This window comes from Budorcas taxicolor, chromosome 3 (assembly GCF_023091745.1).
Source record: "Budorcas taxicolor isolate Tak-1 chromosome 3, Takin1.1, whole genome shotgun sequence".
NCBI lineage: Eukaryota > Metazoa > Chordata > Mammalia > Artiodactyla > Bovidae > Budorcas > Budorcas taxicolor.
The window spans coordinates 86395594-86410880 of NC_068912.1; the positions used below are offsets into that span (position 1 = coordinate 86395594).

General features: G+C 45.6%; 1 protein-coding gene across 5 annotated transcripts in view; it reads right to left on the minus strand.

Moving 5' to 3' along the window:
• The window catches only part of FGGY (FGGY carbohydrate kinase domain containing), a 501197-nt gene that overhangs the window by 48312 nt on the left and 437598 nt on the right, over positions 1–15287 (minus strand). The window contains exon 15 of one of the 5 annotated variants that reach the window (XR_008199109.1): positions 15018–15154. The exons of 3 other annotated variants lie outside the window; for them this stretch is intronic. Coding sequence is in view for 1 of the 2 variants with exons in the window: in XM_052636857.1 (XP_052492817.1) it covers positions 3281–3304 (24 nt within the window). In the remaining variant the exon portion in view is untranslated. Of the gene's footprint in view, positions 1–3242; positions 3305–15017; positions 15155–15287 lie in introns of those variants that run through there. One more of the 5 variants, XM_052636857.1, reaches the window with a different exon arrangement.

Genomic DNA, 15287 nt, shown 5'->3' on the forward strand with positions numbered 1-15287 from the left:
GTCTTCATCCTTCATTTTAATCCTGTTATCTTAAAATGTAAACTGCGGGAGTGGGTCTGGTAAAATTTTTACAACCTTGAGACATTCTTTTGATTTATTGTAATAACCAGTTAAAAAGTGTATAACCTCCTTGCTTAGATTTTCGAGGAGGGCACTCTCCATCTCCCTTCTGATGTCTATTTTAGAAGCTTTCTCTGTCCCTTTTTCACTTTAATAAAACTCTCCTACACAAAAGCTCTTGAGTGACCAAGCCTGGCTCCTGGTGCAGAAGCTAAATGTTCTTCAGAGATTATGAATCAGACACCATTCACCATAAGCTATCACTGACTTTCCCAGCTCCCACCCAGCTTGACTTTGTGTGCAGAGTAGGTTCCTCATTATGGCATCTCCTACTCCAAAGCATTCCACGGCTCCCTACTGCCTGTGATGGGAGGTATCATAGTGGTCCAGGTATAGACCCTGTAATTTCTGGTGTTCTGCATCTGAGTCCATGGGCAACCAATAGTAGATTACAGGATCAAAGCAATGAGGACAATTTTACCAGCAAAGCCTGAGAGTATACTGCATGGACATATCTAAAACCCCAACTGAAAGCACATGTATCCACACAAGAAGTGAACAACACAAAAGCCCTGTGCTGTTGAACTAGGCATGTGGAATATTTCTGATTTTCCCATTAATATTTGATTGCTACAGTGTAAGCCTCAATGTTCTCATCTGCAAGATAGGACAATACTAATTGTGCATCATGGATGGGTTGTTAGGGTTAAAGGAGAGTATGTATCTATAGAGTGCCCGGGTCAGCAACCCTTTGCCAAAGTGTTACCATAATTAGCACTACTATTATTCTAAAGCCCTCTCTCAGCCTTCAAAGTCCTGTACAATTTGTTCCTACTCTATTTACCCATTCACAGGGTTGTTTGATGGATTGAGATAATGGGTATAAAATCACCCAGAAGTCTGCTGAATTGAAAACACACTCTGGTAGAAGAGAAAGATAAAGCAATTGGAATTGCCAGTAACCTGCAAGGGGAGGCCGAAGGAAAAAGAGAACCATGGAGGAATGCAAAGGATTGCTAAGGCAACAGATATCAGGCATCTCCTATGTGTCAGGCATTGCACTAAACAATTCATATATACTACATGTAGGATACTGGTGAAGATCACAAGTTCTGGATCAGGCCACTGGGTTCCACTCCTAGTTTTATCTGTCACTAACTAATGACCTCAGTTAAGCTATTTAAGATATCCATGGCTTATTTTCTTCATCTTTCAGTTGGGATGATTTATAGCAAGGGTTGGCAAATTTGTTTCTGTAGAAAGCCAGATAACAAATTCTTCAGGTTTGGTTGGACATACAGTTTCTGTTGCAACTTCTCAACCCTGGAGCTATAGCATGAAAGTAGCCACAGAGTAGACATGAACAGATGTGCATAACTATGTTCCAATAAAACATTATTTGCACAAATAAGCAGTGGGCAAGAACTGCCCATGGTGAGTAGTTTGCAACCTCTAATACACACTTTACCTTATAGGGTCTCTAGAGGATTGAAGAGAATACTGTTCATGCTTTTATTTTTATTTTTTTAAAATTAATTTATTTTAATTGGAGGCTAATTACAATATTGTAGTGGTTTTTGCCATACATTGACATGGATCAGCCATGGGTGTACATGTGTTCCCCATCCTGAACCCCCTTCCCACATCCTTCCCCATCCCATCCCTCAGGGTCATACCAACCCTGAGCACCCTGTCTCATGCATCAAACCTGGGCTGGTGATCTGTTCACATATGATAATATACATGTTCAGTTCATGCTTTTACCACAGTGTTTACACACTGAAATTGCTCAACAAATGTTCACTGTTGTTATGATAATGAACCCATGGAAGAGGTGTTAGGATGGTCTTTTCTAGGGAAAAAAATTAAATCTCAGAAATAACCAGGTAACTTCTTCAAGATCTGATACTGTCTAATAGAGCAGAGTCAGATTCTGAGCAGAGGCTGGTTAGTCTTTAGAGTCTATAATTTTTCCACTGTAATTTTGTCAACTTCACAGATCTTATCAGAACCAAGACCTTATTTCACAGACCTGCAGAGAACCTGTAACTCTGATCCTTTATCTACAAGTGTTTTGGGGCTTGACTCAAAAGCTGGTGATACCCAGAATGATGAAATCAGGACTGGGATCCAAATAAGCACTGTAGGCAAGCCCTTGTCTTTATTTCCCTTGAGTCTTGATCCAAGTCAGTGGGGAACAGGTGTGGAATTCATGTTCACCCCCTCTTGGGTGCTCACAGTCTCAGCCTTTGCTGACTCTGGCGTCGGTTTCCTATGACACCGATGGATCAACTGCCTTTGGGGAGCCCTAATTAAGTGCACAAATAGGGCAGCTTTCCCAAATCTCACATTAGTTCTGCTGTGGGATGCCAGGATTTTCTACCATGGAAAAATGCTTTATGCCCTGACTCTTAACAAACACAGCAAGTTCAAATGCATTTCTGGGGAGGGGGAGGGGGGACAAGAATCCCAAGCTGTTATGTGAGAAGGCAAGGAAAGAAAGGGCTTTTCTTGAAAGGGGGGAAAGAAAGGGCATCCAGAAATGTCACCAAAATGCCCTGCAAACTCTCCAGCTTGCCTTGAGTTGTTCTTTGTCTGAAGAACTTGAAAGTGATTTATGTCTCTCTTTTCTTGGGTCAGCAATCAGCTTCTTAAACCTGAGACTCTGAAGCAGGTATTGACAAAGATTTCTTTCCATATGGATAAAAAGAAATACACATGGGATAAAAAGAAAAAGTAATTCCAATTAAATGGAACTGATCTTGTACATTTCAAAACTGTACACCTCTGCAACGTGTTATTTCTCTTTTCCCTCCTCCTCCCCCCCTTCCTCCTCCCTCTCACTTCTCACCCCAAAGCCCAATCTGCCAATGTCTGTTCTAGGGAAAGCCTCTCTGGTTCTATAACTGAGAAGAGGCCATAATGGTTGGTTTTAAGCATGTGGGTTTAGCACTAATCAGCTCTCTGCTTTATGTCTAATGCCACATCTTTGGGAGTAAAACTATTTAGGCTACAGACCCCAAAAGGCACTGTGTGTTGTCTATATCCAGAGTTCAGTGGACCACTGTGTTGATGTATTTTCCCTCATCAAAGGATAGAAAGTGACTTACTGCTCCTACAAAACAATACAATGGTGGGAGGCGCTGGGCTGGGAGTCACAGAGATTTACCACCACAAGGGGATCTTCCAGGCTCCAGGCTGGCAGGACAGATGCAACCCTTCAACTGCCCACAAGTGGTTCCTGCTGCTTCAGGAGAGATGAAAGTGAAAGTCGCTCAGTCATGTCTGACTCTCTGCAACTCCATGGACTATACAGTCCATGGAATCCTCCAGGCCAGAATACTAGAGTGGGTAGCTGTTCCGTTCTTCAGGGGATCTTTCCAACCCAGGGATTGATCCCAGGTCTCCCGCATTGCATGCAGATGCTTTACCAGCTGAGCCACCAGGGAAGCCCCAGGAGAGATGAAGGGGGCTTTACTAAAGGGAGCCATAGTTTATTAACCCGATAAACTCTCTTTTGAGTCCTGGACAATTTCATTATCAATTATTAATAATTAGACTAGGACTTCAGACATAAGCTGGGTTTGTCCTGGGTGTGTTATTATTTTCCACTTTACTTCTGCAGACCTCTTGATGGTTGGGAAATTTAGAGAAATGATCTCTAGGGTCACAGAATATTGCAAGTTTCAGACTTTGAATTTTGATTTTGATGCCCTTATTCTGTGTTGCCTCTTCTCACAGATTCCACCAGACTTTAGACTTCACAAAAGCAAAGACGGACCTAGAAACTACTGAAATACACAGTTACTAAAGGTGTGCCATTCTGATTCCGGCAGCTGGGGAAGAAGCTCCATTCTTAACAATCAGGGAGCGCTATCTTCTTGGAAGCCCCAGCTCAGGAGTTCCCAGTCTCTGGACCGATATCATCTCCAAACCTTTTGGAGATCTACCAAGAGTTGTCAGCTTCTCATTTTGCTTTGCCATTTGTGCTCAGACGGTCAGTGCTCAGTTGTGTCTGACTTTTTCTGACCCCATGGACTGTAGTCCGTCAGGCTCCTCTGTCCATGGGATTTCCCAGGCAAGAATATTGGAGTGGGTAGCCATGTCCTTCTCAAGGGGATCTTCCTGACCCAGGGATTGAACCCATGTTTCTTACTTTCCTGCACTGGCAGATGGATTCTTTACCATTAGCACCACATGGGAAGCCCATATAAGCACCTTAGGAAAAAAAAAAAACAAAAAAAACCCAAAAACCTACTCAACTTTTACTCTGGCCATCATGTCCTAATGAAAAAGAGTTTTAAATGGGCAGGAAAACCAAACAAGAGGGCTTAGCGAATACGTATAGCTGATTCACTTTGCTGTACAGCAGAAACTAACACAACGTTATAAGGCAACTATACTCCAATAAAAGTCAAGTAAAAAGTAAATCCATATCTCACCAAAATATAAATAAATAAATCCAAGGAAAAAAAGATTTTAACACTAAAGGGGGGGAAAACAGTTATCATAATCTCAGAGTATAGGGAAATCATTTAAATTGTTCACATACAGTTTTGGTAAAACCTTGACAGACTGCCCTCACTTTTTTCATCTCCCCTCTACTAGTGGCATTCTGTTAAAGAGCTGCAATAAGGATCAGTTGTATGGGTATGTCACCTGTGCAGTTGCCCAGGGCCCTGTGCCAGGAAGGGCTCAAGCTTGGGGTTCTGTGATTTGCAGGCCCTCCTTGTTTGGAAATTCTTGATTTTATCTTTGAATGTGTGCTTTGCAGATGAAGGCTGATGGGACAATGGAGCATACGCTGGGCGGGTGGGAGAAGCCCTGCTACTGCCTCTCCTTTCCCAGGATCAGTTCTTGGCTATGTGCTCCTTGCCTTTGGGCACGTTACCCCATTTCCCCGCTGCTGACCATGTACCCCCAGGGTGGCACGGGGAGGGTGCAGGACAGGGAGAAGCACAGGTGTGGGGAGGGCCAGGCCAAGCCATGAGCCTGCCTGTGGTGTCTCAGGGCCAGAGGAGCAGCGCCTCTCCCGCCCCATGCCGCACTGCCATGGAGTGTTGCATAGACGCCTGGGGAGCTGGAAACCCCTGCGGGTGGCCTCTCAGCCAGCTGCAGGTGCCCCTCATCAGTTTCTTGACTTTCAACAAGTTCTGTTAAAGTTAGATTTTATCTGCAATGGATTAGCCTGTGCTAGAAAATGAGAAGGCAGTGGCACCCCACTCCAGTACTCTTGCCTGGAAAATCCCATGGGCGGAGGAGCCTGGGAGGCTGCAGTCCATGGGGTCGCTAAGGGTCGGACACGACTGAGCGACTTCACTTTCCCTTTTCACTTTCATGCATTGGAGAAGGAAATGGCAACCCACTCCGGTGTTCTTGCCTGGAGAATCCCAGGGATGGGGGAGCCTGGTGGGCTGCCATTTATGGGGTCGCACAGAGTCGGACATGACTGAAGTGACTTAGCAGCAGCAGCAGAAAATGAACTTCACATTTTAAGGATGAATGAAAGGGTCTTTAATGACTTCTGCTTACCCGACAGTGGCCCATTCCTGCCTGGTCAATTGGAGTAATTGTGAGGAGCAGAGAGTGGGGTCAAGAAATTAACCATCACCAAGGGCTTCCCAGGTGGCACTAGTGGTAAAGAACCTGCCTGCCAATGCAGGAGACATAAGAGATGGGGGTTCAGTCCCTGGATCGGGAAGGTGCCCTGGAGGAGGGCATAGAAACCCACTCCAATATTCTTGCCTGGAGAATCTTATGGACAGGGGAGCCTGGTGGGCTACCATCCATAGGGTCGCAAAGAGTCTGATTCAAAGCGACTTCGCATGCATGCATCTCACTGAGAGACCCTGGCCCCTAAAGAGCCCCTACACTCCCCTTCTTTTAAGTAGGCTCTTTGAGCAGCGGCTTCGATACCCAGAGGTCCTTGTGGAAGACACATTTCCCCAGGGGCTAAACACCTGTCTGTTGGGAGTCATTTCCTGCTTGGCCTGGATTGAGTGCTAATTGTCATCCTCACTATCCTTCAAGGGTGGGTGGCTCTTCACAGTTTAGAAAGTACACACTAATCTCATTTTCTCTAGCCTGGTGAACTTGACAGAGCTTATACTTTGGAATTTTGCACCAATCTAGGTTCAGGTCCCAACTCTCTCACTTTCTAGCTGTGTGGCTTCTTGTTCCCCGTTTGTAAGTGGAAATGACAGTATCTACCTACCCCCAAATAGCCTAAATTGAAGATTAAATGGGGTTATATAATCCAGCATATTACCAGACAATCAATTAGCATCCAATCCTTTCTTCTTCCTGGCCTTCGCCTGAAGATGAGAAATGATGCTTGGGGAGGCCTTGTCTCACCTGGGAAACCCACCCACCAGGTGCTGAGCCAGGCATCCTCCCGGTCTGGGTACCTAACCATTGTTCAAGAGGTTGCACTGCCACAACAGGAAGAAGTACTGGACAGGGGAGCAGCAATGAACCCTGGAAATCTGAGAAGCTGCTTCTCAAGGATCTAGATTTGGGCCCACAGAACTAGTTTTGACAGGTGAGAGGAAACACTGAAATGCGAGGACAGACATGGAGGGGAAGGGAGAACGCATCAAGGAGAAGCACAGCCTCCTCCTGCCTCTCCTGTCTTTCAGCTCTGCCCTCTGAAGAGGCTGGTGGGAACTCTGTGCTTGTGCTGGGAAGGCTCAGGAGGCAGCACGAGATGTGTTTTAGACTAAGAATCAGGAAGCCCTGATTCCAGTCTCAGATTTTCTCTCTATAACCTTGGGAATGTCACTTCCCACTTGGGAAACAAACGTCTCCATCTATTAAATGCATTAGACGAGATGACTTAAGTCAATCTCATCTTTGATACTTTAGTTTTAGAGATAGGATAGCTATAAAAACATATTCTATAACCAGCTAGGGCAGGCCCACTGAACCGGGATGGACCCCTTGGCTTTAGGAAGGACTGGCCCTAGTCCAGGATGCTGGTTTCTTGGGCAGGCCATTTGGTGAGACTTCCCAATGACTGGTCATCTGATGATTCTTGCGTCTCTACTCACACCTAGGGCACCTCGTGCAAATGGGCTGTGACTGACTTGGTGAACAGTAACAGATTCAGACATTTCCATGCGAAGTGTTTTGACAGTCCTCTCCAAACAGAAGGAGCACAGTGGGCTGCTGTGACGAGAATTCTGTGGAGTACTATATCTGGCTGTGCTTTGGTTTACCCTTGGCCTAGTACACAGGGTACAGTTGAAAATGGCCCCTGCTGAGAACACTTTCTTGTCTTTTGGGGCAAAATTTCCAAATTTTTACATGCAGCCTGTCAGCTCCAGACCTGCTGCCCCTTCCTCCACCTCCTCTGGTCTCCCAGAAAAGCAGGGTCACGCCGCTACTCCACATTGCTCCCACTGGGCCTCTGAGTCATTCCCAACAGAGTCGGGACATATACTAACAGCTTGTCATTAGGGATTTGGAGCTGGACAGTCCTGGGCTCAAATCCCAGTTCCTCCACTTGTTAGCCGTGTGATCTTAGGCAAGTCACCTAACCTCTCTGACACTCAGTTTTCACCTCTCTGACCCTCAGTTTTCAGTTTCAACTGGAAATGACATGACATACCCAATAGAATGATTTTAAGAATCACAAGGAGATACATCACTGAACTAAATCCTGCCAGACATCCTTCACTGTGTTTGTCTCTCTACGCAAACCATTCTGGATGATCTGTAAAAACCAGGCTTTTGCTTAGATTCCCCTCTTGAGTTTTGGCCCTTTTTCCTATCTTCTGGTCCAAACCCAGCAGAATGGACTGGGCCTGGGCTCTGGCTGTGCTGCTGTTCCACTTGCCCAGGGGCTCCTGACTGCAGGCAGGAGTTTTTCCATCGATGGAGATATAAGTAACAATAACAGTTGATTTTATTATGCACTTTCTATGTTCCTGGTTTATCATCATTTCCTCCTCATATCAAACCTAGAGGTAGGCACCACTCTCAATCCTATTCAACAGATCAGGAAACTGAATGTCACAAAGGTTTAGGTCCAAGGTCAGAGTCAAGAGTAGTGGAGGCTGAGTTCTGATACCCAGTGTGTCTGACTACAGAATCTTCTCTTTTAATCACCAGTCTCTCTGTTTTTCAGTGTTGAATCCTCCCTGCATATTCACTTCTGGCTTTTTCAATAATCATCACCACAGCAGCAACCAATAACTGAAGCCTTATACTCATCACAAGGCTTCCCTGTTGGCTCAGTGGTAAAGAATCCTCCTGCCAGTGTAGGAGACAGGGATCCCTGGGTCAGGAAGACCCCTTGGAGAAGGAAATGGCAACCTACTTCAGCATTCTTGCCTGGAGAATCCCATGGACAGAGGAGCCTGGTGGTCCATGGGGTCACGAGTTGGACACGACTTAGCAACCAAACAACATAACAATACTCATTACATATATTATCCCATTTGACTTTCCCAGAAATCCTATGAAGTAGATATTTTCATACCCATTTTACAAATGAGAGAGCTGAGGTCAGAATAAGTACATTATCCAAAGTCAACCAGCTGTGAAAGGAGAATCCAGGATTCAGATACCATCTATGATCTCTTTGTAGCTACTTGATCACTGTACCATGTACCAGGGCTTTATAAGTATTAATTCTCATAACAGCCCTATGGACTAGGTAATACTAGTATTCCCATTTTACAGAAAGGGAAACTGAGGTAGAGAGCAATTAAGACATTTGTTCCAGGCTGGATCTTATACGCAGGTAGTTTAACTCAAGTGTCTGTGATCCTAACTTTGAGTGTTGTGTTGCTATAAGATGCAAAGGATGCCAGGCAAGGGATGGAGAAGAGGAAATGACTTCAAAGGAGAGCAGCGTGCATGTTCCTGAGTCCAGGAACTACTAAAGCTCTCTGCCTACATGGACTGTGTCCCCCAGAACCCTGGCTTCTGTCTGCCAGAGGTGTCGGCCTGCAGAATTTTCCAGCATTGAGCAACAGTGTAGGTGTTTCGTTTCCTTTAGGCCCACAGAGATGTATCATGAGGAAATTGCCTCAGACTCTTGGGTAAGCTGTGACTCCACAATTCAGCTACAAAATCCTCCAAAGAAATGGAAGTCAACAGTTTTTAGTGACCAATTACATTTAAATGTGCAGGGAGGGAAAAAAAAAAAGACTTTTATCAGTAGAGGCAGAAACAAACATGCATTAAGTGGACTGGGACACTGGAGACATTAAACCTCACAGTAATCCACTGGAATTGTGATTTGCCCGATTTTACAGAGAAATAAACTAAGGCTCAGAGCAGCAAAGTGATGTCCCAAAATCAAGTGGTAAGTACAGGAGCCGGGATATGGTCCAAGGCCCACATATATGACTGTAGGCTGCCTGCTAGCTAGTTCCCTGTGGCCTCTCATTTGCCTATGACTGATCCATATAGTTTCAGAATGTCCCCATCGTTAATGGTGAAATAACCAAGAATGTCTGCAAAAACACAGAGGCTATTCTGCCAACCTGGTGTGTTTTAGTGTACAATGTTATTATTCTGAAAAACACAGCTTCAGGAAAAGAAATAGTTTACAGGAAAAACTTGCAAGAAATCTTGAAGCCATAAAGAAAGAGATTCATGGACGTGAACACATGAAAACTTAAAACTCCTATATGAGACACTATAAGCAAAGGTAGGTATTGAGGGTCTTATCACAAGAAAGTCTTTAATATATATGACAGAGAATTGATGTACAGAGCACACGAAGAACCCCTCCAGATCCCTGAGGGAAAGACAAACAACCTTATGGGAACATGAAGAGAGGATAGTAATAGGCCATTAACAGAAAACAGAGGGTCTTTCCAGGTGTTGCTAGTGGTAAAGAACCTGCCTGCCAATGCAGGAGACATAAGAGACATGGATACAATCTCTGGGTTGGGAAGATCCCCTGGAGGAGGGCATAGCAACCTATTCCAGAATTCTTGCCTAGAGAATCGTATGGACGGAGGAGCCTAGCTGGCTACAGTCTACAGGGTCGCAAACAGTCGGACCTGACTGAAGCGACTTAGCATGCACAACAGAGGACACTATTAAGTGACTGAAGATAAATAAAGAAAATGTTCATTCTCACTAGCAACAGGGCTGAGGCAAAGGAAAGGAACAATGAGCTGTCATTTTCTGCCTAAGAAATGGGCAAAAATGTTAAATGATTAACAATATGCAGTGTTGGCAAAGGCACGAGGGTACCACTGACAGGGAGACAAACTGGGACAGCCTCTTTAGAGGATAGTTTTGGCCACAGCTAACAATTTTCACTTTCATGCATTGGAGAAGGAAATGGCAACCCACTCCAGTGTTCTTGCCTGGAGAATCCCAGGGATGGCAGAGCCTGGTGGGCTGCCGTCTATGGGGTCGCACAGAGTCGGACACGACAAGCGACTTAGCAGCAGCAGCAACATGATTTCAAACACACAGATCCTTCCAGTAGAAATTCCACCTTTGGTATCTCTCCAACAGAACTGTTCATATTTATGTATAAAGAACCATACCCAGGATGATCCTTCTATCTCTGTTTGCAAAAGCCAGACACTAGAAACAAACTAAATGTCTGTCAATAGGACATTGGTTAACTAACGTTTACGTATGCAGGCTCTGGCTCTGGAATTTCTATCAATATGCAACAGACATGGGGTGGCTCTACATGCACTGACATATTCCAAATAGCTAATAAGTGAAAAAACCTTGCAGAACAGTTTGTACTACATGACCCTATACATGCACGGGTGTATATATATATATATATACACATATATCTGTGACTGTATTAAAAAGATTCAGTTCAGTTGCTCAGTCATGTCTGACTCTGCGTGAATTGCAGCACACCAGGCTTCCCTGTCCATCACCATCTCCTGGAGTTCACCCAAACTCACGTCCACCGAGTTGGTGATGCCATCCAGCCATCTCATCCTCTGTCATCCCCTTTTCCTCCTGCCCCCAATCCCTCCCAGCATCAGAGTCTTTTCCAATGAGTCAACTGTTCGCATGAGGTGGCCAAAGTACTGGAGTTTCAGCTTTAGCATCATTCCTTCCAAAGAACACCCAGAGCTGATCTCCTTTAGAATGGACTGGTTGGATCTTGCAGTCCAAGCGACTCTCAAGAGTCTTCTCCAACACCACAGTTCAAAAGCATCAATTCTTCGGTGCTCAGCCTTCTTCACAGTCCAACTCTCGCATCTATACATGACCACTGGAAAAATCATAGCCTTGACTAGACGGACCTTAGTCGGCAAAGTAATGTCTCGGCTTTTGAATATGCTATCTAGGTTGGTCATAACTTTTCTTCCAAGGAGTAAGCGTCTTTTAATTTCATGGCTGCAGTCACTATCTGCAGTGATTTTGGAGCCCAAAAAGATAAAGTCTGACACTGTTTCCACTGTTTCCCCATCTATTAAAGAGATTAAAAAGACAAATAAAATGGACAATACGATTACCTCTGATCAGGGGATATTTGAATCTTTTGCCTTTTACTCTATGTGCTTAGCTGCTCAGTCATGTCTGACTCTTTATGACCCCAGGGACTGTAGCCTAGCAGGCTCCTCCATCCATGGGATTCTCCAGGCAAGAATACTGGAGTGGGCTGCCATGCCCTTCTCCAGGGGATCTTCTCAACCCAGGGATTGAACCCAGGTCTCCCCGCATTGCAGGTGGATTCTTTACCAGCTGAGCTACCAGGGAAGCCCATTGCTATGTTGTTTGAGATTTTACAATATAAATGTATTTCCATCATTTTTCAGTTATTTAAAGAGGAGCAATTCACAGAAGTGGAGACACTTGTCTTGGGTTCTGGGTAATGTCCTGTTCACCTAGGATTGAGAAGTACTCTGGTCCAGGGCTGAGACTCCCTCCTCTGCAGATGGGACTGGAAAGCAGCTCCTTTGGAAGCCTCCCTCCTCCCCCACCTTCTCTTCCTCTCATTTCCAGAAGGGCTCACCCATCGCAACACAGGCACATTGTATACATTCCTCTTGGGCACATATTCACTCAGAATAGCTACTGCATAGGTCAGTTCAACACCCGAGAGCTTCTGAATCGTGGACCAAAGATTCTCGTCACCTTGATAAAACTTGTACACACTCACATCCCGAAAGAACCACAACAGCAATAACAAATTGTCAGGCTCCCTCAGCACAAGCCTTGATTTAAACCATGGGGTTCAACAGACACATATTGGATGCAGAGCTCCTTAAATAATGGCTCTGCTAGCCTAAAACATATCAGATGTTCCTTTAGCCTTAGCTCACCCAAGACATAAACTATGTGTTCGGGGGAAAGCAAAGTCAAATGACTCATGACAGAGTTTGTTTTTAGTATGAATTATTTTTTCTGGCTCCTTGCTTTTAAAGACGATCCTTTTCAGATGGACGGATGCAAAGGCTGCTGGGAGCTGGGCTCAGGAGCCTAGCAGTCCCAGCTCTTCTGGAAGCTGGGAGTGGGTGACCCGGGAAGGAGAGTTGATCTCCATAGCATCATTCCCATGATGCACAACTTCTTTTTCCTTTCAAAACAAGCCAGTGCCAGCCTGGGTGAGATGGGGAAAAGAGCATTGGATTTGGAATCTGAGAGATCTGAGATCTGAGCTCTGATTCCAACTGTTCCATTTACAAATTGCACCCTGCAGGGAATGTTACATGACTCCTCTGGTCTCTGGGCTGAGGCCTGAAAAGATTCTCAGAATAAGTATCACTCTGGACTGAGGTGGGGACTCAGTGAGGCAGACAAGGTGAAGCGTGTCCCTCACAGTAGACACTGGACTGGACTCCTCAGGGCAGAGGTGTCCTACAACCACAGGATCCATCCTGTTTGCTGAGAATAGAGCAGAAAATGTTTGAGGAAGGAAAGCAGCAATGCACATTGTACCTACAGTGTACCAGGTACCGTTCTAACTGCTTTATATGAATTATTTCATTCCTCTTTACAAACAACTCTATACATTTCTTTGCTATCCACCAGAGAGAGTAAGTGGAGAAGGCAATGGCCACCCACTCCAGTACTCTTGCCTGGAAAACCCCATGGGCAGAGGAGCCTGGTAGGCTGCAGTCCACGGGGTCTCGAAGAGTCAGACACGACTGAGCGACTTCACTTTCACTTTTCACTTTCATGCACTGGAGAAGGAAATGGCGGCCCACTCCAGTGTTCTTGCCTGGAGAATCCCAGGGACGGGAGAGCCTGGTGGGCTGCCGTCTATGGCGTCACACAGAGTCAGACACGACTGAAGTGACTAGCAGCAGCAGCAGCAGCAGAGAGATTAAGACACCCGATGAAGGCTACACAGGTGGTTAGTGGAAGAGCTGGGATATGAATACTTGTGATATGGCTTTAGAGCAGGAAGGAAAGAGGGAAAATAAGCAGACCAGAGGCTCAGTGTGGGGACTCTAAAGAAGGGCTACATCAGGAATAGCTGAGCTCTTGCATCACTGCAGAACAGACACGGGGAGGAGAAGGCCACCAGGAGCAAAGTCATGCTATCCACCAGAGAAAGTAAGTGGAGAAGGCAATGGCCACCCACTCCAGTACTCTTGCCTGGAAAATCCCATGGACGGAGGAGCCTGGTAGGCTGCAGTCCATGGGGTCTCGAAGAGTCTCCTGCGTGGCTCTGCAGGAACACAGCTGAAGGACAGTCAGATCTACCCACGAGTGTGGCAGATCAGGATAGCTCCTTAGGGTGGTCTGGACCAGGAGATGACCAGGCTTCTTGGGGAGTAAGCACCCCAGGGCAGGGCTGGTACCCATACATACCCACTCCCTCCCTCTCTTCATCTGATGGAATTAAGATGATCACAGAATTTCAGAGCTAAAAGGGATCTCAGCCATTGCCTGGCATCACTCCACTGCACAGGGTAGATACCAATGCCACACCACAAGCAGAGCAAAGACCGGAAGCCAGGTCCTTGCCTCTTTCAAGACAGCACTCTTCCTCTAGCATCTCGAACACTCTAACAGCCACTGTCCCTTCTATGCACAGCCTTGAGATTCTGACTTCATTTTTTAACCCTTTATCCATCCCACAGTTGTCATCTAAGTAATGTTCAGGAAAGATAGGAATGCTGGTCATTGGGCTTGGGATAGATGAATTCCCCAGGTTAAAAATGACTGCTTAACTCACTTTTCCAATAAATCCCTGCATGATCTATGAGGCGAGCAGCCTTCTGATAATCACACAGGTTTTCGTGAGAGTCTGCCCACAGGCACAGGACAGGCAGCATTTGGAAGAGTGACTTATCAAGGTAAATTAACAAAATGTCTTCCGGCTTTCTACTTCCATGTTAGGAGCTGCTCCTACAAGACCAAAGCATTAATTTGTTCATTCGCTTATTTACTCAAATTCATCTTTTCATCCAGTACACACTGAGTTCACCTTCAGGTTCATGAATCCTTTGTTCCCAAGAGCTAAAATTCTGTACACCCTCCCCCATCTCAGCCACAGACACACACACACACACACACACACACACACACACACACACACACACAAGTCTTGGTGCAACTGTCATTCCTTCGGAACGTTTTCTCTGAGAGCAGACTCCAGTATGGTTGGCTGTCTACTTCACTGTATTTTTCCTCTGCAATACTGTAAGAAACTTGAGAACAAGGACTGGGTCTTTCTTGTTTAGACCTGCATCTAGGGACAGAGAGACAGACCTAGCATAAGTGGCTGGCACTCAGAAACAGTGCTGGATAAATGAATGCAAGAGGGAAAAAGGCTTGAAGAATGATTCTGACATAGACTCTGCCCTCAGTAAGCTTCTAGCCTGGTGGGAGGAAGAGTTGCCATACATATGAGGAGGAATATGTGCCCGGTCTGTTCTGTACTACGGGAGCACTGAAGGATGAATGACTCACTGTGCCAGGAAGGGCTGGGACCTCACTTCTGCCTTATGCTCACTTTAATCTGACTTTACACAACAGACATACATTACATGTGAGTGTACCTGGCAGACACACGGAGTGTAGGCTCTCCCAGTCTGATCCTCTTGCCAGTGTCCCTCCCTGCCCCCTGACTTCCATGAATATCAGCCCAGGATTCTGTCATTCCAGATCATTTCTTTGAATTCAGCAAGACCAGGGTCTGAGGCAGAAAATGGATTGTCAGAGAGCTGAGGAGGGAGAGAAAGAAGAGACCCATTCCCTGGTTTTTTTCCTGTTCTTCTTTAGACATGTTCGGTTCATTCCCGCCCAAGGACGTTTGCACCCCCTGTGCT